At 43.5% G+C, this 25,112-nt stretch overlaps 1 protein-coding gene across 1 annotated transcript; it reads left to right on the forward strand.

The window, feature by feature from the left end:
• Positions 1-4,628: 4,628 nt before the first annotated feature.
• Cplx4 (complexin 4) lies at positions 4,629-25,024 on the forward strand. Its single transcript, XM_027949083.1, has 3 exons — positions 4,629-5,041; positions 10,401-10,488; positions 24,682-25,024. The coding sequence occupies exons 1-3, from the start codon at positions 4,875-4,877 to the stop codon at positions 24,907-24,909; spliced, it is 483 nt and encodes a 160-aa protein (XP_027804884.1). The 5' UTR covers positions 4,629-4,874; the 3' UTR covers positions 24,910-25,024.
• The last annotated feature ends 88 nt before the right edge of the window (positions 25,025-25,112 follow it).

The following is a 25,112-nucleotide window of genomic DNA, read 5'->3' on the forward strand; positions in this document are numbered from 1 at the left end:
ACAGCTCCATATCTCAATTTATTTTTTATTAGTTCATTTTAGTTACACAATATTAAGAGTTCATTTTGACATAATTATACAAGCATGGAATATAATTTGCTCTAATTCAGTCCTCAGTACTTAGCCTTTCCCTCTTCTCCTCCCTCCCCCATCCCCTTTCCTCTACTCTACTAATAACTATGCCTCAATTTTTTGAGTTGTAAGATAGAATTATAACAGCACCAAAACAGAACCTGCAAACTGGATGCCTGTGCCCAATAAATGTCAGCTATTATTATTTTATGGGATTGAACTCGGAGCACTGCACCCTAAGCCTTTGGCTCTTTCTCTGCCTGCTCGTGAGTTGTTGACAAGGGAACAGTCCTCAACAGTGTTAAGAGTTGTTAAGTTTCTCAGATCCTTGCATGTCCAGCCAGCTGCCTGATTAGCTACCACATGCCTTTGTTCTTTCTTCTCTCTTTTCCTCTGAACCCCTTTTGTTTCCACTGGGTCCTGCTGCCCCCGATGGCTGCGTGCCCCTTTGCTGGCCATCACTACTCATTTTTCTGGGCTCTGCCATTGCTGCCATGTCAGCTCAGCAGCAGCACCATTTCTGCCAAGTTCCATCATACTAGCTCCCATTGCTGCTCTTGGGCATAATTACACCCTCCTCCCATGCACTGCAGCCACTCTGCAGTCTAATCAGGCATCTCATGGCTGCCATGCCCACAGAGGTAATGTAGGCTTCCAGGAGCCAGCCATATGGGTCTGTGTTAGAGTTCTCCAGAAAGGCAGGACCAATTGTGTGTGTTTGTGTGTTAAACTTTTGTAAAACATTTTTTATATATATAAAAAATACACACATACTAAGAAATTGTCTCGTGATTATGGAGGCTAAGCCCCATGATCTGCCATCTGCAATTGGGAGACTCAAGAAGCAAGTGGTGTAGTTCAAAGGCCTGAGAACCAGAGAGCTAATGGTATAGATTTTATCTAAGTCTGAATGCCTGAGAACCAAGAGGGCTGTGGGCAGCTGAATATCAATGTCCCAGTTCAAGGAGTCAAGCAGAGAGAAAATTCAAGCTTTCTCAGGCATGTTTAGGCCTTCACCAAAAAGATTAATGCCCACCCACATTAGGAAGGGTCATCTGTTTTTACCTAGTCCACCAATTCAAATGCTAATCTCTTCCATAAACACCCTCACAGGCACGCCTGAAATAACATTTATTCAGATATCTGGACAGCCCATTACCTGGACAAGCTAGCACAAGACTATCACCAGTAGTTTGTTAGCACAAAATACTACTACAGATGGTTTGTGGACAAACAAAGAATGCCTTTCTTCCATCTGCACGTTACTTTCTGCCAAGAAAGTACAAAAGCAGTAATATGAGGGCCCCGTGCCAGAGTTCTCAGAACAGTTGTTCACTTTTAATTATAGGTTCATCTTTACAGGAATAGCTATAAGGAGTTCATGGCCCTTGTTCAGGATAAACCTGAGTAAAAGAGAACATATTCAAAATGTCATGCCTATGAGATGGAACACTTTGTGAGACAAGCTCTGATATCTGCTTCTAAGGGCCTCCTTAGTGCTTCTTTGCAAACAGTCTAAGCAAGGCACCCCACAGTTGCTACAATTTGCCAAGTATACCTGCACTCCAAGCATGGGCATAGCTCAGGTCAAACTGGTCGACCCACTATGTCAACAATAAGTTAGGAAATTAGTCTTTGGTTCCCAGCTCATCTTCCCTTCCATGTGGTACCAACATGGAAGTTTAACCAGATCCTGGAGACCAGCCTGTCCTGCTGAGAATAACAACCACCAACTTTATACCAGCTTACCACTCTCTACCTGCATGGAAGTTCTGTGACAGGATACAGAATAGAATACAATTATTACCCCAACAAGAAGTGATAGTATGAGCTGAAATAGACTAGTCACAAAAGTATCGACCAGATAAATGCTTTAGGGATCTCAAAACAATGTCAATATAATATTAATGAATATTACTAGAAGATTGGAAGGATCAACTTGAGATGCATTTCCTAAAAATGGTCATTTTGAGAGAGATAGTTAAGATGTGCTGGGCACCATTCCAAATGGTCTTACAACCTATCTGATTACAGCTGTTCAGGATGGTTCATAAAAGGATCTTTAAGTTCTGTAATTCAATTTAAAAAATTTCCTGTAGTGATTGAGAAATCTCTTTGCATAGCTGGTGTATAACTGTGGGTTTGTGTCTACAAAAGTATTGACTAGTTCTATAGAAATGAAAAGACTCATGCTATTTGGCCTGTCATTTCAATATAGCTCACTAATTATGTATAAAGTATCTATAATATAAAACAAGAACAACTAACATTTCTCCAGTTGGCAGTCATTCTCATTAGGACTACATGTTTAATTTGCTCTTGGTTTTCATCATGGTTCTTGTAATTCCTAATATTACCTCTTGTCCCAGTTAGAACAGAGATCAAGAATCTATCTCAGTGGTTGCATCTTTAATTCACCTCTACATTCAGCACTTGGTGACCTTTTTTCTCTGCCAGTTCTGCTGACTTTTTATGAAGGTTAGCTGCATGGTTTCACCTGAGATGCTCTTGTGCCATCCACTGAGAGGGTGTGGCAACTGAGCCAGGACAATCTACTGGCCATGATTTCCTCAGAGAAGATCAAAAACGAAATGAGACCACAAACCAACCTTAATTACAGAAACAGAATTAAGCTTAAATGTGAAAAGAAAAATCATAACAGAAGGACCTAAGTGGATTTGTGATGTTTGAATGTGATATCTTTCTAAAATTCTGTTCCACTAATGGGATTATTGCTTCTCTAGTAAATTCTCTGGGTCAGATGCTATCACATTTTCCCAGATGCATTAAGTCACAACTAATCACTGTTTACAAAGGTGATCCATTAAATCAGGATGAGAAATGATTTTTTTAAACTGTAGCTAGCAGTCTTATTCTGGCAGCCAGCAAAGAAGGCAGTGACCCCTGTGGCTTGACTTGTAAAGCACCAAGGGTATATACCTACTAAAGGTAACACTCCAGGTGCCCCCTACTCTGCCAGGTAGTATCTTGAGTACTGCCGTTAAAAGCGAATTGCTGTTGGGCACTGTGGTGCATGCCTGTAATCCCAGCAGCTCTGGAGGCTGAGGCAGGAAGACCTCGAGTTCAAAGCCAACCTCAGCAAAGGCAAGGAGCTAAGTAACTCAGAACAGTGAGACCCTGTCTCTAAATAAAATACAAAATAGGGCTGAGGATGTGGCACAGTGGTTGAGTGCCCTGAGTTCAATCCCCAGTACCCCCCACCCGCCCGTGCAAAAAAAAAGTGAATTGCTTAAAAATAAGTCATTAGACCTAATCACATTATTCATTAATTCCCCCCCAAGATTCATATCAACCACTTTATTATATGCAGAGCATGATTCTCAGGGATGGGTACATAAAAGTGAACAAAACTATCTGCATCTCATGGAGCTTTCATTCTAATGGAATGGGTGGAGAGCAAGCAATGAAATCAATGAAAATGAGAAGTCTTTATTTCACCATAGATTATTCTTGCTCATTTTTCATATTGAGGCATTTTAGCAGCATTTCAAAACAGATTAGTAAAAGATGAGTCAAAGAGAAAGCAGACCTTAAAAATACAAAGCAAACATTTTAGGCAAAAATCCAAATTAAATGATACCATACAACCTGAGGGATGTTCATCTCTTCAGAAGGGCTGTGGCTTCTGAGAAATAATGAGTAGAGCTTACAAATAGGTTGTAGTTCTTCCCTCCCTCCACTGTCCCTCCTGGAATGCTTTAACTAGAAACGTGACTAAAGACTTAGCCATCCTCAATTCTTACCTTGACCTGAAGAAAACCACAGCCAGAGAGAATCTGGGACATGTTAAGTTTGTACCGAGGTACATTGGTGAGCTTGGCTAGAGCTCCCAGGAGGTGGACTCTACACTAGGGGGGAAAGTGACCCTGAGCATATTGATGACTCAGCTCACACGTGTTCTTCCCTCCAGATTAGAGTCTTGGAGGTATCCAACATGTCCTTTCCAGGTGGGAGTAGCTCCCGTGCAGGAGACTAAACAATCATCCATTGTAGACTAAGGACCACGGTTGGTCCTTTAGATCATTTGCCTCAGTAGTGTATTTTTGTGTGGGACACAGTCACCACTGAAACAATGCAAAACTCAAGGAAACCAAAAAGCAAACCTTTGCACAGAGTTCAGCAAGATAAAATATGGACCAAAACAATTATTTTGCTTAATGAAGTATTCAGGATTTGAGCCTCAATGGACTCAGGTTTCAATGGCAATGTTGTGTTTAAGGGCTAGAATTTGGAAATCCCACAACAGCTATGTAATCAGCTCTGATTAATGTAATCAAGACAGGACTCTCAATGGAACCCTGCTACATTTATGATTTAAAGTTCCAGGGCCAGGATATAGCTGAGTGGTAGAGCACTTGCCTAGCATAAGCAAGAACCTAGGTTCAATCTCAGGACTGCAAAAATAATAATGGTAATAATAATAATAATGTAAAATTTTAAAACAGGGAGAGAGAGGCTTAGAAGTGCAGGTTTCTTCCTCATGAAATGAGCTGAGTGTATCAATCAGAAGGGAGTCGGTCGCATCTGACCCTAACTGTGGCTTTAGTAATCGGAGCCATCTGCCTGTACACTAAGGCGGTCCCCACTCTAATCCAGCTTACGTCTGGCAAACCACTCTTCCCCGCCTGATGCCCTTGAGCAGAGGAGGCTGTGCAAAATCCTGTGCTCCTAAACGTGTCGCTGTCGCTGAGGATATCTAGGTTTGGGTTTGGGTTCATTTCGTCGGTTTGTTTTTTTGAGCTTTGTCTGAGGTTTAGCTTTCTTTTTCTAGGACAGAGACAATGGCTTTCATGGTGAAAAGTATGATAAGTAGCCAGGTAAAGAATTTAGGATTTGGTGGTGGGTCTGAAGAACAGAAAGAAGAAGGAGGTGCATCGGACCCAGCAGCAGCTCACGGGATGACCAGAGAGGAGTATGAGGAATATCAGAAGCAAGTGATTGAGGAGAAGTGAGTACCCAGCTCCATTTTCCCTACAAAGCCAGCAGATACATCCTGGTCCCCCCATGCATTGCTCTATGCTTTTTACGATGCTTCTCCTTTGACCATTGACCTCTAACCTGGGGAATGTTTGATCCACAAAATGGACCATTCCTTAGTCCTTAGCATCAGCAACTACTGTGTGCAGCCACTACTGTGCAGTGAAAAATATGAAATGACCAATATGCCATTCCTAATGCATCTTAACACTGTATGGTCCAGGCATGTTTTATTGGCCTTAGTTTAATTCTTCAAATATACGTTGATGAGTCTATCTTTGTGATCTTTCTGAAATTCATCCTCCTACCAAGTACAAAGTTTTCAAATAGTGAGAATTCAGACTTTATCCCTTAAAGAACATCCAGAGCAGCTTTCTTGATCTTGCATTAAAAGGCCCAGAAAGCACAACATGATGATTACATCATAAGATGTGACTTATCAAAGACTATGAATATATTTGTGGATTATATTATTATATTATTAGGAAGATTCTGAATGTACAGAAAAGTAGAATAGTATGATGAATACTCACATAAGGCAATAGTTAACATTTTGCCATGTTTGCTTATAGATTAAATAAATATTCTAAAGTAAATTACGGATATCATGATAACTTTGTCACCAAGTATTTTAGCCCTATACCTCTAACAATGAGAGCATTCTCCTGGCTATATAAATGCAATGAGATTAAAATATAAAATATCAGTAACATTTTGGTTGGGTATTATGGATTGGGAATGTCACCTATAGTTTAAGGATGAAAACATCCTTAAATAAGTATAATCTATGTGTGATTTGTTTAAAATGGAATTAATTTAAGAGTCTTTTAATAATCAGCTAAAAATCAAAGTATCAATCTGGAGGTTAAATGTTCATCATATGTTACAGAAGAAAAGCATTTCTTTTTTTGCTACCGTGGCTATTTTGCTAGCAATCTTTAAGGTCCTCTTCTAGGGATAAAGTCTGAATTCTCACAATTTGAAAACTTTTTACTTGGTAGGAGGAGGATGACCAATTACATAATAGTTGCCTAAGTCCTATTGCTAAGATGATTATAGGTGAAAAGGTTAACGACCTGGAGAAAACTAAGAAAGTACAAAGCCTACAGCTAATGGAAACCTCATCTATTGTTTATTCTGAAAGCTTATAAAGGTTCCCTAGAATGCATCATTGCTCTGCAATAAATTAAAATCAGTTAAAAAAGAAAAAGTAGTTGCAACAGCAAAACTGGTGTTGGTGGCACCAGTTGGGCAAAAAAAGCAATGTTCTTTGAGTAATGGCCAGCTTTGTGTATAAAATGTGTAAAAGAAAATCAAGTATAATGAAGAAATTGAATAATAAAATCATTCAGTCTCAGTTCAAATGGGCTAATGAAAATGGTCAGTAATTTAGACTGTCTATCTGATTACACAAAGTATCATTTAATATGCCCCAGCAATACATCTGGCCACAGAGATGGCATCCATTTGATTAACGAATGCCCTAGTTTTCCTTAACTTGACATATGAATAGATCAAAGCTCAAAGTTGCCAAATGGTATGGGCAGCAGTCAGTAGACCTGCTTATTTGTCAACGGCTTAGATTTTTGTGTGTGCATGAGAATATTAAACATTTATGTAGTCACCCAATTTAAGGAATGGTGGTAAGACAGCAGGGCAGCTGCTTCCCTATGGCAAGAGGGAGGACCTCCCGCCCACCACTGGCCTGAGCATTTAAGAGCTTCACCAACTAGAATATGATAGAAAGAAGTAGCCTTCCAAAATGCCTACTAGCCACAAGTTAAATGGGGAGAGACTTATAGACAGTGTGGTCTATCATAAGCCTAATGAAAGTTAGGAAATGAAGCCTCCTAACCTGTCCTCATTGTTTTAGAAAGGTGGGGTCGACTTCTATTAATTGTAAACAAAAAAACTTAACAATACAGCACCTTCGGTTTTCTTTTCCTGTGTGTCTTCCCCAACAACTGGTAGCATTGGTCCCAAAAGCAGTCAATACTTAAAGAGAAGATTTAGAAAAGAAATCCTTGAAAAGGAAAACGAGAGTCTGTTTATCCCTCCACTTTTCTCAGGTAGGCAGGAGTGTTCCTTTACTTAGCAATGGTTCAATACTTGCTCTGGTACCATTTGCAACTTGACCCTGAACTTAGGTTTCTTTAGTTATCATTTGGAGCCTCCACTCCGGACTGGGCACTGTGAGAAGGATACCAAAATGGAAGATGTGGGTTTTCTTCTGCAGAAATTTATACTCTGTTTGGGAAGATGAGCTCCATGAGACTATAAACAGAATGCAGCTTTTCTCAGTGACTCAGAGACTGGAATCCCAGTCTTAGGGTATTCAGATAGACAGTAAACTTATATAGTTATTTGATTTTCAACAAAGATGCCAAAATAATAAAGAAGAAAGGAAAGCCATTTCAATAAATGGTGCTGAAACAACTAAAAAACATTTAGCTTGGACCCTTACTTCACACTGTACACAAATTAGTCTGATTTGCATTATCACCTAAACATAGAAGCTGAAATTATAAAGCTTTTAGAGAAAACAAATGTGAATATTTTTGAGACTTGGAAGTAGGCGAAGGTTTCTTTCTCATGACCCAGAAAGCAATAACCACACAATTCTTAAATGATACATTAGGCCCTCTTAAAATTAAGTTTTTGCACATGAGAAGACATTAGGAAAAATAAATAGGGCTGGGCATGGTGGCACATACTTGTAATCCCTGTGGCTGGGAAGGCTGAGGCAGGAGGATCACAAGTTCAAAGTCAGCCTCAGCAATTTAGTGAGGCTCTAAGCAACTTAGTGATACCCTGTCTCAAAATAAAACATAAAAAGGGCTGGGGATGTGGCTCTGTGGTTAAGCACCCTTGAGTTCAATCCCTGGTACCCAGAAAAAAGAAAAGAAAGGAAAAAAAATAGCCAAATCACAGACTAAGAGAAAATATTTACAAAACATATGCCTAACAAAGAACTAGGATCTAGGATGTATGAAGAACTCTTAACAACTTAATAATAAAAAAAAATGCCTAAAAGAACAGTTCTTTACAAATATATATACACATCACCAATTAGTAATGGGGAATAAGCTCCTTAATATCATTAGTCATCATGGAAATTCAAAAAATTAAAATCACAGGAGATCACCAGAACATATACACCATAATGACTAAAATTAAAAAGACCCGAAATATAAAATATTGGCCAAAATGTGAAACCACCAGAACTTTTATTCTGCTTAAAAAGATATAAAACAGTATTGCCACTTTGGAAAAAGGTTTATTTTTTATAAGATTAAACATCTTCAACTAAACTTACCTATCAACCCAACAATTCCATGCCTAGGAGAAATGAAAATACATGTCCACAAAAATATTTGTTCAAACATGTTCATAGCAGTTTCATTCACTAAAATGGGAAATAAGTCTAGTATATACAACAGGAGAAATGAATAAACCATGGTATTTGTACACAGAATACTACTCAGCAATAAAAGGGAACACGCTACTAATAAATAGACATGGATGAATCTGGAAGCTCTTTATGCTGAGGGATGGAAACACTACACAGAAGGACATGAAGTATGTGGTTCTGTTTATATGAAGTTCTAGAAGAGAAAAAAATGAGATTTTCTCTGGCAGGAGTAACGTTTTAGATCTTGGTAGGGCCTGAGGATGCACAGGTGTAGTAGCATCATTCCATGGTATGCTTAAGATTTGTGCATGGAATTGTATGCAAATTTCACTTCAAAATAAAGAAAAAGAAACTGTAAATAAATATGTAATTTTAGTTACTTGTTAGGGTCTGTAAACAAGTCAAAATAACACCTGGCATTTTGCCAGGGGAATGTTAAAGTTCGTAAACAAGTCTGGATGGTGCCTGGCAAAATGCCAGAGGGAGTGGTTTGAGAAGTAACAAAAGCGAGCCATTAAGTGTGGAGATTCCTTATTGGTTGACTGATGTATCTAGTTTATGCTAATTAGATAAGCTGTGTGGAATGTATAAATACTGCTCCTGTCCTGCAATAAACGGCTCCTACTCCTGCTGTATCAACATACACAAGTCGTTCGTCACCCCCCGGTTATTTTGCTGCAGCCGGACTGTGGCAGAGGCGGACAGGCAGAGGCGCCTGTCAATCAATACTGTTGGCAAAATGCCAGGGGCCATACAGACTCAGCCGTGGCTCTCAGCAGTTACTGATGTCCTTCACCAAGCCCAGGAACAGAAATCCATCCAGGCCTCACTTGACCTCAACCAGGAGCCAGAGGCTGCTGAGAAGCCAGGGCCACTCTTTCCATCTCTTGCTTTTGCTTCTACCACGACATTGCCATTTTTTTTTCTCAGCAGTCATCTCCCTTTCCAGTGCTCCCTCTAGCACCCACACCACAAGGAAAATGGCAGCTAATGGCCTTTAAGTTCACCTGTTACAGTTCTAGCCACTCTTCAAGTCTCTGTCTTTCTCAGTCCCAAACCCAAATTCTCAAAAAGATTTCATTTACCCAACTTGGTCCAACCCAATGCAGCCAGAGAGCAGCGTCAGATGTATAAATTGGCCACCAAAAATGCACTTCTGTGAGCCACCAGGAAGGCAGGGTTCTTGCAAGCTTTGCACATGTCCCCAAAGGTCTCTGCTTTTTGACTGGCTCATCATAAGCAAGGGAGTCCATTTCTAACCATAAGAAAGGGTCCAATTAGGTCATCTGTAGGGCAGTATACCAGTCTGACATTACAGAAATCTAACCTATTTTATTTGGGGATATCTCTTTCTAACAGTTGGGGCCTAGAGTGGGTATTAGTGATGGGAAATAGTTTTATATTACATCTCCAAAGGCCATGGGCCTCTAAAGAATGTCCTCATCCTAGATAGGACACCTCTGTTTTGGCTTACCTTAGAATCACTCAGGGGGCTTATTAGAAATGTAGCTTCCACTCCCCCACCCCAGAGAGTCTCACACACAAACACACACACAGGACTAGGATCAGACCCAAATAGCTACCTTCTTGACAGGCCAGTCTGAGGCTCCTGGGTCTGGGCCATGAAGGCCCTGAGCAATCACACATTAAAAGTTGTCACCTGCCCCTCTCTGGGTTTACATCACACAGAGATTCCCAGACCCAAGCTGTCTTGGGGACTTAGGGGGCTGTACTAAGTGATGTCAGTGGAGTAAGAGGGGTAGACATTAGGGGGTGCAGGGGAGAAAATCCCACGTTTCCTGGAGTCTGCCAGCAGTGGGGACTCTGGGGTCTCAGAGTCCAGCTCCTCTGAGCAAAGGCTAAAATGTCCTGGGCTCTTGTGTCCTTATGATCCTTTATCCTATTCTTTAACTTTTAGGATGGAAAGAGATGCGGCGTTTACACAAAAAAAGGCAGAGAGGGCGTGCCTGAGAGTCCACCTCAGGGAAAAGTACAGGCTCCCAAAGGTAAGACACTCAGCACAGAGACACCTCAACATCTCTTAATTAGGAATCACTGATTATCAACAAAGGTGTGAATATCAGCATGAATTCATGAAAATATATATATCTCTTAATTTACAAGCTTGATATAGTAAAAGCAGCATTAAGCTACGAGTTCATCAAAACAGGACTCCAGTTATTTAACCTCTATAAAATTTCATTTCCACTAAAGAAAAATGAAGTCAATACCTGTGGATGACATTTTTATGTGAATGTATCTGAAGAATACAGAAATTGTAAACAGAAATACACATGGGGAGAGCAGCCATAGCTGACATTGTTGATCTCTTTCTAGGTGCCAGGCACTAAGTAATTCATTTAGGTCCCATTAGCATCTCCATCTTACTGTAACAGGCACAAAGCAAGGAAGTGTCGCCTGCCATATGTCAGCCAGCAGGGAAAGGCAGAGTCCAGGGCCCAGGGTCTTACTTCCATAATACTCTGCCTCTACTTTAGAGAGACAATCAATTGCTTATTGGTGGAGATGGCACAGTAGTGACAATTGTCACCTAGCACCATCTTCTCCATCTCAGTGCTGGCTGGAAGGATGACTGTCTGGAAGCTCTGGTGGAGTGTGCAGGTGGAATACTGGTGGGAAGAAGTTGCACTGACATGGATGGGATATGGCTCAGATAGATCTCCTCCTGGGAGATAGGTTGGTCCCTAAGACCCTAAGGAACCCAGCTTGTGCTCTTGGTGGGACCAGGGTAACTCACTTCCAATTTAAACTCATTTCTACATGCACCAATAATTTGGGAAGAAGGCTTGCTTTTCCCTCCCTTCCTCCATACAGCTTTGCTACTTTTCCCACTGTGCGTGCATTTTGGAAGAAGGAAGTACTGCTCAACAGTGCTCTTTCCATTCTCATTGCCCAGTGCATTTCCTGAAATCCCTGTGATATCACTGGCTGGCAGTGTGACCTGCCCTAAGAAGAAGACTGAGTCAGATTCATGCTGCTGAATCAAGGACCCTCCCACTTGGCTCCTTCTGTTTAAAGCACACATCTTGTTTAGGATAAAGCAGGAATCAATGAAAATCTGTGTGTGTGTGTGTGTGTGTGTGTGTGTGTGTGTGTGTCTCTCTCTCTCTCTCTCTCTCTCACACACACACACACACACACACACACACACACACACACAAAACACACGCTCACTAGATCAGCCAGGCATGCATCTTTCACCAAGATCAAGCTTTTTGAGACTTTGTTTTTGACAACTGTGACAAATGTCCTGTGACCCTTCTGTGTAGATCTAAGGAAAATGAGTTTCAACTCTGGCTCTGCCACTGGGACATGGTGAAACTGAAGACAGCTTTTTAAAAAAGCCATCAAATGACATAATCATCCAGCAAATGCCATAATTTTATTCAGTTTTCTCATCTGTAGAGTGAGGGCAATAATACCTAACCTCATAGGTAAAGATTTCTTTGAGATAATATAAAGGGCTCTTATTAATTAATTAATTTATTTATTGTCAGGGATCGGACTCAGAGGTTCCTAGCCTCCTTTTTTTGCTTTTTAAATTTTTAATTTTATTTATTTTTTTGGTACAAGGTATTGAACCCCAGGGTGCTTAACCACTGAACCACATCCTCAGCCCTTTTTTATATTTTACTTAGAGATAGGATCCTACTAAGTTCCTGATGCTGGCTTTGAACTCAAAATCCTCCTGCCTCAGGCTCCTGAGCTGCTAGGATTACAGGTGTGTGCACCACACCTGGCTCTTATTTTGAGACAGGGCCTTGCTATGTTGCTGAAGCTGTCTTTGAACTTGTGATCCTCCTCCACAGTCTTCCAAGTATCTGAAATTACAAGTGTATGCCACTGCATCCAACAAGGTCTCTTTTTCTTAAGGTTTTTATTAGTGAATTATAGTTGTACATAGTGTTGGGGTCCACTTCAACATAATCATAGATGCATGGAATATAATTTGCTCCATTTCACTCCCCAGCACTTTCTCTTTTACTCCCCTCCCCACTCTCCTGTTCCCCTTTTCTACTCTGTCTTTCTTCTCCATAGTGTATTCTTTTTAAACTGGTGCTTTATAGATATACATGAGGGTGGGATTCACTGTGGTATATTCATATATGTGCATAGCATAATTTGGTCAATTTCATTATTTAGTTCCTCCCTTTTCCCATCTCTCCTCTCTTCCCCTCTACCCCCTTCATCTCCCTTCTATTTTCATGGGACATGCCCCCCCATCCACTTTTCCCCCCCTTTATTTTGCACTAGCTTTCACATGTGAGAGAAAACATTAACCTTTGAATTTCTGAGTCTGGTTCATTTCACTAAGCATGATGTTCTTCAGTACCATCATCCAGCAAATGCCATAATTCTATTCTTCTTTATGACCGAATAAAACTCCATTGGCATATATATTCACACACCACATTTTCTTTATCCATTCATCTGTTATGGGCACCTGGGTTGATTCCATAACTTGGTTATTGTGGATTGTGCTGCTATCAACACTGTTGTTCCTGTAGCCCTATATAGTATGCTGATTTTAGGTCTTTTGGATAAATACCAAGGAGAAGACAGCTCTACTATTGCTGTTATGATCTCTGTGCACAAAAAGTTCTCTTTTCTTGATGGTAACAGTCAGGGGTCTTGAGGAGCTGAGGTAAGCACACTTTTGTGTATAATTGATGCAATAATTTGAGACCCCCAAACCTCAAGAATCCACGTCTTTGGGCACTATGACACACACCTGTGATCCCAGATGCTCAGGAGGCTGAGGCAAGAGGGTCACAAGTTCCAGGCCGTGGAATCTTTGCTTTTAGAACCCTGGCACTGAGACAGGAAGATTGAACCCAGTGGATAATGGTAGTAGTTGCACACTATATATGCAAGAGGACATATGTCTCTTCTGTACCCTGTTGGGTGATAGGACCTTAGGAAGCATCATTTCCACCCGATGGATTTCATTTATTTACCTTTCATTTAACTGACTGTGTCTTTTCTTGCCACAGTTATTTGCCAGAGAGGTAATTCATAAGGTGAAATCCTGTTCATAGTAGGAGTTGTTTCTCTCTCCTTTCCAGATTTAGTAAATCCCTGCTCTACTTGGTGTCTCAAGAGACGAAGCTAATAATGGAGACTCTGTTTCAATATGAGACCATGGTTTGGCCCTAAATTGTCATTCCTTTTCATATATCTGACTCAGCCTGGTTTCCATGTGAGAAGTACAGCACACGTGTTGGGAATCATGAAGCCTTATTTCAGTCATGAAAGAAAATCTGCCTCCTGCATTTGAACTGTATTAAAAGTAAAATTGCTATTAAAAATTCCATATCTTATCTATCTCATAGCAAATTGCACAATTCTTGCCAGCATAAATTTTATTACCATTATCAGTATGTTTTAGGGAAACGGCTCCCAAGGTGACCTGCTCTTAAATTTTGAGTTGTCCCCAACATATTGGGGCAGTTTTGCAGTCTATTTGGTGTAAAATAGCCTAAGATACTTGTCTTTGGCCGGGGACCACCAGGGGCCACCTGTAACCCCTGCTTCAGGGAAATATCACCGAGTCCTACCCCTAGCAGCCAGGGAAGCAGCCTTTTCCTTCTGCTCCTTGTCTGATGCCCTTCCCAGAGACCCACAATGTGGCTGCCTAAATTCCAATCAGAATTTTACTCACTAGCATCTACACCTCATTCTTCACTACCAAGTTTCCTTTCAGTTGGGGGCCCCCTTAGGCATCCTGATATCATGTTGCATTTTGTAAACTCCATTCTATACACAATGTTTCAAGAATTCACCTATGGTGTGAAACGTTCAGAAAAATTCTAATATTACAGTGGCCTGCTTTTCATAAAGTACGTGGGAATTCTAATCCAACCTAGTTATCTGTAAAAACAATACTTCATAGAAACTAAACAATTAAAAAAAAAAAAAAAAAAACAGATCATATTCCTCTCAGTCATCACCGTATCTGGCTAGCTTCCTCCACGCACCACCCTGCGCATGCAGTTCCGCCCCATCCTTGAGATCCTTCTCTGCCTCTCCCGCTGTCGCCTGTCACGTGCTCCCTTCCCACACGCTCGCATCCCCACCCACTGAGGAGTCTCTGGGCACCGCGGGCCTTCAGTAGCCCATCTCGGGAGGAAGAGGCTGTGGGGTCAGCGTTTCTCTGGCCAGGGCCGCGGCTCCCTGTCTGCACAGAACAGCGCCGGGGTCAGCTGCATCCTGGCGTGAGCGTGGAGGACGCTACCCAGGTCGCCTGCGTGGGGACCAGTTCCTGGCGCCCGGCGCCCCCTGGTGGTCCCCGGCGCTGCGGACACCAAGTCAGCAGGAGGACGCGCTGGCCTCTCGGGCAGAACCCGGACTGCGGGGGTCACAACAGGACCAGGGAGGAGCAGAATCGAATCTCTGGAGGCGAGTTTTCTTCTTTTCAGTTTCTATTTTTTTCGTTATTAAGGACTATACCCTGACTTTTGGATCCTCCCATGGTATACCGGGAGAGAGCCCTAGAAAAAAAACAGGGTGTAACTAACTGTCTCCCCAGAAACTAGGATGGTGAGGTTTTGAAATGAATTGTATTGGGATATTTAGCTTTGAGTGGAGAAAGCTGGGGAAGTGAAGACTCTGAGGACACAGTCACCTCCCAGGCCTGGAAGGCCATGCTGGGTATTGCACTGCAAAGGCCCCTTCCAGGGGGACCTTTGGGATGTCCCCAGAAAATGGTAGTGAGAATCAGAATCGGAGTTCTGTAGATGGTCCATACAGGAGCCACAGGCCCTGGACTGCGAAGTGTCTGTCTGCTCACTGTGGCTGTGAGGGAGCAAGTTCAGGCTCCTCCAAACCTAAGGAATTAGAGGGAGGATGGGAAGAAGGTCTGCTGCAGCCCAGGGAGGGTGACCAGGAAGAAACTATTAGGTTGAAAACAGGACAACAGAATCCTGAGCCATTACATGGATCCCCTCAGGGGTCATCTCAGGGACATGCCATCCATTACTTCTCCCTGGCTCTCTAAATCCTTTTCCTAGAACAGATTTGGGTTCCTGGATATCCACAGTATTTGACTCCTTGACACCAATGTCTGATTATCTCTCTTTTTTATTAGATATGTTTCTTACATTCAGGAAAGCACATGCCACAGGAGCATACTCAATGCATAAAAATATCATGTAAATTCAGACCCTTGCTGAAGGTCACAAGACTTACAGGGACAACAGGGACTCAAGCCTCCTTAATCCTTGTCCAGCATTTTTTTTTTTTTTTTTTTGTCTCTGTTCTCACAGCCCCTCTGCAGTGTCTCACACCTGGTGGCAGACCTTAGAACTGAATACAGTTTAATAAAGAAAATGGTGTAATGGTCACCAGGATTCCAGCAGGCACCTAATAACTTTCCCCTCCATGAGAGGTTTGCAGAATCCACAGCCCTGTGGCATGTTTCAATATCCATACTGGGTAAGCAGTGATAGCAGTACTAGTAACAGTTCACAGTGAACTGGATAAATTCAACAGGTCGTCAGCTAATGAGGGATGACCCTGGGCACCTCATTTACAATTCCCCAGGGTCACCTCCACAGTGGTTACATAACAACAGGAGTCAGTTCTGGACCCTTCCCTTTACCAAGGCCCAACGGGGAGCAGATTTGAGAATCTGTCTTCCCAGGAGCTGTCAGGTCTAATGAGGATAACTGTGTCACATTTTGGAATTAGAACAGTATTTTCTAAAGAAATTATTTGGCTGGTGTTTCCTATGTAAGAGAGTTTCACTCTACTGCTAACTGGGGAAAGCAAACTTGAACTCTTCAAAAAGGAGCAATGGGGGCCTAGACAGTGAAAGGTCTGTAGTCCCGGGCTTTTTGTTAATTGTTGATGACTGTACCATGTCTGTTGATGGCCTCTGTTAATTGCAGTAATCAGATAAGTAACTAAATAGGCACTGTAATCAAGCTGCAGTAATCTTCAGTATGTATGTATATTTACACATCTGTATCAGCTATTATGATGTTCATATACACACACCCAGCCCATATCAGTTTCCTCTAGTTTTTAATGTTAGGCCATTGGAGGACTTAAGAGGACTAAGGTAACCCAAGATTCCCCCATTAGTTAGTTTGAGATCCCAGCCCACCTCCAGCTTCTTCTCTACTGGCCTCTGCTTCATAAAGGAGGGCACACCTCTCCCAGCTGAAGCAAACAGGCAGCACTTTCTCAGTGAACTTGCCTTTCTCAGTATCTTTCCTTGAAGCCCCGTTCCCCCTCTGCAGGAGCTTTCTTCCTTTTGTCTAAACATAGTTGATGTTCTCTCATTTTCTCTTAGTCTCTTTGCTTTGTCTAGCATCCATGGTCCCTTCCTCCTTGAAGCCCCCTGTTCTGGGCTTGTTCTTCTGCTTCTCATACTCCCTCAACTCTTCCTTCTTTGCCTTCTTTGTGGGTTACCCAGTATACCCCCAAATTTTGGAATGTCCCAGGGTGCTCCCTTGGTGAGCTCACTCAGGTCTGCACATTCTCCCTGGATACCTGCATCTGGCTTCTGTCATCTGCTACCACCTGCATGTTGATGGCTCTCAAATTTGTATCTCTAGCCACATCTTCTCCCTGTCATTGCTGCATCTAGCCTTACCTGGACACTTCATCCAAAACAGTGGTTCATCATCTCCCTCCAATGGCACCTACTGTAGGTTCCACCTCCATTGATGGTTTCTCAGTCACCCAGCCTCAAGCTGGTAACTGGAAGTCACCTCAGCTCTTCCCACTCTGCTCCAGCCTCACACCCAGGAAATCATCAAGTCACCCTCAGTGACCTCCTAGACAGCTCTTGGTTCACCCCCAAGTTGTGAGCCTTATCATTTCTCACCTCTGTGACAGCAGCAATTCTGTGTAGAATTTCTACTTTGAGCCTCAGAACTGCAGAACTGCTGCATGAATGTTCCAAAATGCAGATCTGATCCTGTTCCCTCCCTGGTTTTTGCTTGTTTGTTTGTGTATTTTTTACGGGGTGGGGAAGGTTTGCTGTGGCTTTTTAAACCCACACTCTGACCTACACACCATGATGCAGCTCTGATCTCCCCAGCCTCACCTCAAGCCCCTCCCTGCCTGTCCCTCTACTCTGCTCCTCGGGGTCCTTTTCTTTTTATAAGATTTTGATTTAGTGCCACTTCTTCCAGAACCTTCCATGGCCTCCCTTCCCCCAACTAACACTGGACTGGGTCACCCTTCCCTGAATCCCCATAACACCTTTGGGGCATGCCTCCTTTATCTTATGACCCTGAATAGTCATCTACTATGTGCTCCTTGACACACTTGTCCTCAGTGCCTATCATGGGACCTGGTGTATAGAAGCTTAGGCGTGCACGTGCACACATACACACACACACACACACATACACACATACACATGCACACACAGAGTTTGCTGAATGAATGAATGTTATTTTGGGAAAGGAAAGGAAAACAGAAAACATAACCAAAGAATGACATATCAAAAACAGCAGAAAGAATTAATCTGCCTTAAGAGTTAAAGAACAAGTCTAGATTGGACATTACAATTTTGTATAAAACACTAAGTTTATATCATAATTAAAATGTCATATTTCTTCAAAAGCAGAAAGTTATATGTTTTAAACAAAGCCACAAGATTCTCTCTAAAAGCAAATGGGCCCTGTCCCCAGCCAATTCAAAATGTATATGTAAGTCAAGCCAAATTAATAAGAGAAAACATTTCCACAATGAACCCTAATCCTATTAACAGAATTGTCAATCTAGGTCAGTCCCTGAAGAACAATGTTGTGCCCCTGCGGAGCCATATGATTTGTTACACCTGGTGTTTGTCTGCTGTATCAAGAGCATCCGTTCATTACCAAGATGAATGCACAAGGAACTCTCTCAGTAGAGCTGTGTTTAAAAGTGTCACATTGAAATCTCCATTAGAATTGAATTTAAAATTTGCCTCTTAAAAAATTAGTAAAGATGACTCTTGGACCATCTTTGCCTGACTCCTTCGGATTAGACGCTCTTGGCCCTGCCCAGCAGGTTCTGAGACTCTGAGCCCTCCTGCTTCCCACAGCTGTTTCTGATGGCAGGGAGGCCATCAGAGGTCCCCCTTCTCTTCCTTCCCCTCCTCACCCTGCCCCAGATCTGTTTGCTCCTCCTACTCAGACCCTTGAAAGAGCAGAGGGACATGGGGACAGATAAAGGCGTCATGTGACACTAGTAAAGCAGGTTTCGATGCATGTTCCCTGGCCACCCTGTAAGGTACTAGAGATCACTTCCCCTTCACAAATGAGAATGCATTTTCTCAAGATTACACAGCCTCTAAGGGGCAGAGCAGGATTCACCCCAAGTCAGCCTGCCCCCACAGGCCACATTTTTCTGCAAGGACATCCTGGCAGCCATGCTGGATTAACAAGGGAAATGACATTTCTAGCAAGGGGAATGACTTTTTTATAAGTATCTCATCTGTAAATGAGAGGCCTATAAATGAGAGTTGCTGTAAAAAGTGACCTCTAGGAACTTCTTGAGTCCTGATAGTGAAAGAAGCTCTTGCAAGGAGTACAGAGCTGGTATCTAGAAATTGTCATTCTATGTAGGGCCTTGTACATGCATCTTGAAATCAACATGAAAAAATGACACCCACTATTTGAAAAGACAAACCCACATCTGTCCTACTCTGGTGTGCCCAGGGCTCTCTAAATAGCTAGAAGAAAGAACAGCAGTGGGGGGGGGGGGTAGCAGAAGGAGCAGCCGGCAAGCTCCAGCCCTGGGCCAAGCACACAGTGCAGTCACCTGGGCAGCACCAGACACGGAGAAGTGACTTGTGATGACAAGTGACTGCTGAAGGCACTGAGCTCACAAATCCAGAAGCATGGAACATCAGCTCCACTCCCACTCGGCTGCCTGCTGTGCCATGCACCAAAAATAAATGAGCAAACGGAAAGCAAAATCTAACCACAAATACCAAATATCACACTGGTATTTGCTTATATACCAGTTGACTAGACTATCAAGCAGTGAACATGGAAATTTTTGAAGATATAACTATCTAAGATAATTAATTTATCACCACATCTCATATCTGATAAAAGATGAAGGTCAGTTTAGCAAGACCTAGGGAATAATAATTCTGAAAACCAGGGTCAAGCTTACCCTAAGGTTAAAGTTCAAGGATCAGCCATGGGGAAGGACAGTAGAATACCGGCTATTTAAATCATGGGGTATTCAGCCCTGGCAATCAAAATAATAAGTCTGGTTAGGCTCAATGGCACATGCCTGTAATCCCAGCAGCTCAGGAGGTTGAGACAGGAGGATCCCAAGTTCAAAGCCAAGCTTCAGCAATATAGTGAGGCTCTAAGCAACTCAGTGAGACCCTATCTCTAGATAAAATATTTTAAAAGAGCTGGGGATATGGCTCAGTGGTTAAGCACCCCTGGGTTCCATCCCTGGTACAAACAAACAAAAGATGATGTCTGGTTAAAATGAGAGAATAAAGCCAGGTATAATGGTACACACCTATAATCCCAGTGACTCAAGAGGCTGAGGCAGAAGGATCAAAAGTTTGAGGCCAGTCTGGGCAACTTAGCAAGACCCTGTCTCAAAAAATTTGTAAAAAGGACTTGGGATGTAACTCAGTGGTAGAGCATGTCTGAGTTCAATCCCAGTACCAGAAAAGAGAGAAAGAGAGAGATTGAGATGGATTCTGGCAGTTGGCATAAAAATAATTAGCTCTGAACTGTATTAAACAGTATCCCAAGTTGGTAGGATTTGTAGAAGTGAGAAGACTTCCAAAGAGACCCTCTAGGAACCTCTAAGAAAATAATTTGGCCTATCATCCACGGTGCCCTAACCATGTGGCTGTCACTCACAGGCCTGCTTACTCCCTCCCTGAGGTCCTCAGCCTTGGGGCCCCTCCCTGGAGCTGCTTCCAGTGATGCTGATTGACATTGGCTGTAGCTGCGCTTGTGTTTGAAGTGTGGACTGTGTTGAAATATTCCTGGTCTCCCCCACCTAAGGTTTGTCAATGGGCAGCAGAAAGTCTAGACAAGGCATTCATTGTGTGAGTGGTAGACAGGGTCCTGCCAGCAGGGCGGTTCATTAAGAAAGGCGGAAGCGAGGCTGCACAGTGCCCACTCGATAAACCCTGTTTGTGCTCCTTAATTGCTTGCTCTGTCCCAGCTCTCTGGAAAAGGCCCACGCTCTCTTACTCTCTGGTTCACTGTCCGGGCCTCCTCTATCCCAGACATCTTTTCTGCAGGGACCTGGACATGGAGCTGCTCCCTTTCCTCTGAAATATTAATAAGCACAGCTACTGTTTAAACAGGGTTGGAGGCTTGTGGGCCGTTTCACAGCATGCCTTATTCAATCTGCTCAACAAAGTGCCAAGTGGCCCTCCCACTATACATCAGGCATGTAAGGTGGCTTGCCCAAGGTCACACAGTGAGTGAGTGATTTGTACTGGAACCCAGGTTTTCTGGTGTCAAATCTCACCATCTTTCCCCTGTTGTAGGCCACCTTCAGGGAAAGAGTCTGAGGAGGATGCCACTCTTACAAATGAGACATTCTTGGTCAGTCCTAGATCCCCGGCCAGCTCCGTTAGTTAGAACCCAGTGCTAATAAGGCCAGAAGCCTGGGTTTGGTGCCAGGAGCCTTCATTTGGTTCTCTAGCCGCTCACTGGCCCAATCTGGTTGTCTCACTCTTAGCCAAAGGTGTCCATGGCAAAGGCTATGACCTAAGCAGGACCAGGTGAATTAGAATCACCACCTAGAACAACCATGCTGCAGATGGAGGGCCAGGAGATGGTGCTTCTAGAACAACAGAGAGCGTAGAACTCTGAAGGCACCCAGCACTGCCTTCAGACCTGGACATCTGGGGGCGCACTTTATAGGCTCCCTCTCTCCCACATTGGCCATACTCCTTCACACAAAAGTGGGGAATCTGCAAAGCCAAAGGGGCATGCCTATTCTGGCTGCTCAGAACCCCATGTTCCCTGCCTAAGTGCACCCCGGACCTCCTTGGGGGCCCATGCTTCTGTGTGCACTGAGAGGCTGACCAGAGTGAGGCAGAGGCTGTGGACCAGTGTCCTAAGGTCCTTCTCAGTAAAGAATGGAGCTGGGGACCTCGCAAAGTGAGGAAAGGTCATCTGCCAGAAGGGACTTCTGTCAGTACTCAGATATCAGGGTGGGCCTGACCACAGGAAACAGAGCTTGGGCCAGGTACTACCTGCCTCCTAAAGTTGGAGACAGAGTGCTGGAAGGGGAATGGATTTCTAGCTTACTAGGAGAATTAAGCTTGGGATCCAAGGTGGGAGTCATTGGTAGGATGCAGAGAGCGAGGTCTTCATGTGGGTCTAACCTTCCCATGCAGGACAACCCAGAGCAAAATCCACCCATCTCTGAGGTTTATCATTTTTATGAATAGCCACCACTAGTTGAGGATTCAATGAAGATTCTAAATAACACAATTATCATCTAATTGATCCTTCACAACTCTACTGCATATAATACAGTCCCCAATTTATAGATAAGGAAATAAAGCTCAGAGAGGTTGGGTAAGGTGCCCAGGCCATGTAGCCTAGGAAGTAGTGGAGTTATCATTGTCACTCAGGCATCGGTCAAGCCAATGTCCTTAACTCTGGAGAGCACCACCTCAATGGGAGGATAAAGAAGAACTCATGGCTATGAAGACGGAGCTCTTTACGGCAAAGCACACCTATGACTTTGTGTGGTTATTGAGACTGTCACTAACTCATTCCATATACAGGTACTGCCAGTGTCTCCAGGCCAAAATCTCTGCTGGGCTCTGAGACAGAAAGGTGCATCTGCTGCAGCCCATCCTCAAGGACTGTAGAGCAGTAGATGTAACCCTAGAGCAGCACCAGAACCACAGGAGGGCTTGCTGGGTCAGGCTCCACCCACCTGGTCTCTGAATCAGCAAGTCTGGGTAGGGCTTAAGAACCGGCATTTCTAGCAAGGTCTCGGGCAGTGCTGCTGCTGCTGGTCCAGACCCTACTCTGAGAACCATTTGGTAGAAGTTGGGGTGATCAAGAACCCTTCTCTGAGTTATGAAATAAAGCAGGATCCCAAAGCTCAACCTTCCCTGGGCGCGAGGATAAAATAAACTTCAAAGTCCCCCGTGGAGGAAGAAACCATCCTGAGGCTTCTCTGGAGGCTGCAGGATCACTCTGGGAGTGGGAGCAGGAGAGCCCCATCCCCTGTGAGCAGAGCGGGCTGGGTCTTCCTTCCCCCTGGCCTCTAGCTGCCTGAACCTTCAGGTCTACAGCTATTAGTCAGCCAGGGTGGAGCCTGGTGACAAATGCATGGATCTTGCTTCCAACCTGAGGAGTGGAGTCAAAATTCCTGAGAATTCTTTTCAAATCATTTACATTTGATTTGGGTGCAGGGCAGATGTCCTGCATCTGCATGATCTAACTCAGGGCTGGGTAAAATGTGCATGTTTAACTCCTCCTGCAGAAATGCCCAGAGGATGATCAATGAGGAAAGCAGCCACAAGAGTGGGTAAATAAGAAGTAAATAGAAATGCAAGATTGGCTGAGAGCCCCTGGGGATTAACTAATTAATCCCACAGCAGTTTGATGAGAAACTAATTAATCCTCTAAATGCTGGAGGGACTGAGGCCCCAGCCAAGTTCAAGAGGCTGAGGCAAGGTGTGGCTCTCTTCTGAGGTCTTCAGGGAGGACCTGTGTGAGGACCATCTCTCCAAGGGTACTCTTCTCCTCTGTATCAAGAATCTGTCTTCCAAGCTCATTTTGGAGTCAGGCATGGCTGTCATTCTGCTGGGGAACCAAATAAAAGAAGTTCTGGGGAAAGGCTGCTGGACTCCACTTCTCCAAGGAGAAGTTCAGAGCCATAGAGTGTCAGATAAGGAAACAATCTCAGCTCACTTTACTGATGAAGAATGCCACTTGGACCTAGAGACAAAGAAATGATCTTTCTGATCATTTCTCCTCAGCACCCAGACAAGGGGTGTTCCCATCTCTTAGGAGTTGGCTTGAACTTTTCCCAGGCATTTAGCAGGTGCTTATTATGGCTTGGATATGTGATGTTCCCACAAAGCTCCTGTGTTCATGCAGAAATGAATGGAGGCGAATGATTAGATTGTGAAAGCTGGAACCTAATCAGTCCATCCTAGTTTGAATGGACTGATGAGGTGGTAACTATAGGCAGGTGCAGTGTGGCCAAAGGAGGTGGGTCACTGGACTGTGCCCTGACAGGGTGCATCTTCCCTGTGGCCTCTTCCCTTTCTCTCTCTGCTTCCTGGCTGCCATGAACAGAGCTGCTTTTCTCCACGATGCCCTTCTGCCATGATGTTCTGCCTCACCTTGGGCCAATCTGGACTAAACCTCTGGAACCATGAGCCAAAATAAGCTTTTCCTCTTTTAAGTTGTTCTTTTTGGGTATTTTGGTCACAGTGACGAAAAGCTGACTAACACAGTGCTGAAATCGTTCTTAAATCACTTTGGTCTGATTAGGATCAAGATGATCATTTCATCTTTATGTGACCACATGAACTTTGGTAACAGATGCAAGGCTGGTCACAAGCTATGGGGGTGGACCCTAACATAAATCTTTTCTATCATTAGCTCTTCTGATACTTTTTAATTTTCTGTTCCCCTGAAACCCGGCTTGCCTCCTCTTACAACCTGACTTCCAAAAATTGTCTGAGAGCCACCATCTGGGAACATTGGCTGTGTGACCCTTTCTCAGAGGACATTTTACTTTAGATTATTCTCAGCAGAACTTGCAAAACTACCCAGTGGAGGAGTCAGAGCGAGTATTCAGGCTTTGGTGGGTATCAGCATTGAGGAGAGGGCTTCTTACCACCCAGATTGCGGGGCCCAACTGCAGGAACTTCTGATCTAGCAGGTCTGTGGTGGCCCGAGGACTGTGTTTCTCACAGGCTCCTAAATAATGCAAATGCTGCTTGTCCAGAGAGCACAGTCTGAGAACCACCAGGCTAAAAGTTTCTGGTCAAGCCAAGGTACAGTGAGGGTGGGACCTTCCAACCTGGAGCCCTGGCCTGCCGCAGAATGGCTACCACTGGGACCATCCTGTGCTGTGAGACAGCCAGGTAGACCGTTTCTCCTTGCAGACCTTTATGCTCTTACTGCTCTTACATTTTATTTAGTTATTATTTATCAAGGTGGTTAATTTTAGAATATTTCTTTCTGTGTTTATTTTTCACCTAGAGTGAAATGGATGAGAATCAAATCCAGATGGCCGGAGAGGATGTGGATTTGCCTGAAGATCTCCGGAAGATGGTAAATGAGGATCAAGAAGAGGAAGAAGATAAGGATTCTGTTCTTGGGCAGTTGCAGAATCTCCAGAACATGGACTTGGACACCATAAAAGAAAAGGCCCAGGCCACCTTTATGGAAATCAAGCAGTCGGCTGAACAGAAGTGTTCTATGATGTGAGGGGACAGGAGAATGAGAAAGAAGTGGGGAGGGGACATCGAGAGGCCATCAGCAGGAAGGGCACTCGCCTGTGGGCCTTTCCAACAGCATGAATTTTAATATTGAACACAGTTAAGAAACCCATGAAATAAATCTGTCTACAAGCATATAGACAATGATTTGGCTGTGCTCATTGTGCCTGGCAGAGTACCTAGAGAGCCCTT

Source organism: Marmota flaviventris, chromosome 16 (assembly GCF_047511675.1).
Source record: "Marmota flaviventris isolate mMarFla1 chromosome 16, mMarFla1.hap1, whole genome shotgun sequence".
Taxonomy (NCBI): domain Eukaryota; kingdom Metazoa; phylum Chordata; class Mammalia; order Rodentia; family Sciuridae; genus Marmota; species Marmota flaviventris.

What these genes read in the sequence shown, in the direction of transcription:
- Cplx4 (XM_027949083.1), top strand. Translation starts at nt 4,875, where the DNA reads ATGGCTTTCATGGTGAAAAGTATGATAAGTAGCCAGGTAAAGAATTTA. An exon ending in AAGCAAGTGATTGAGGAGAA is followed by an intron (nt 5,042 to 10,400) that starts GTGAGTACCCAG and finishes TTTAACTTTTAG; the next exon opens with GATGGAAAGAGATGCGGCGT. An exon ending in AAAAGTACAGGCTCCCAAAG is followed by an intron (nt 10,489 to 24,681) that starts GTAAGACACTCA and finishes TTTTTCACCTAG; the next exon opens with AGTGAAATGGATGAGAATCA.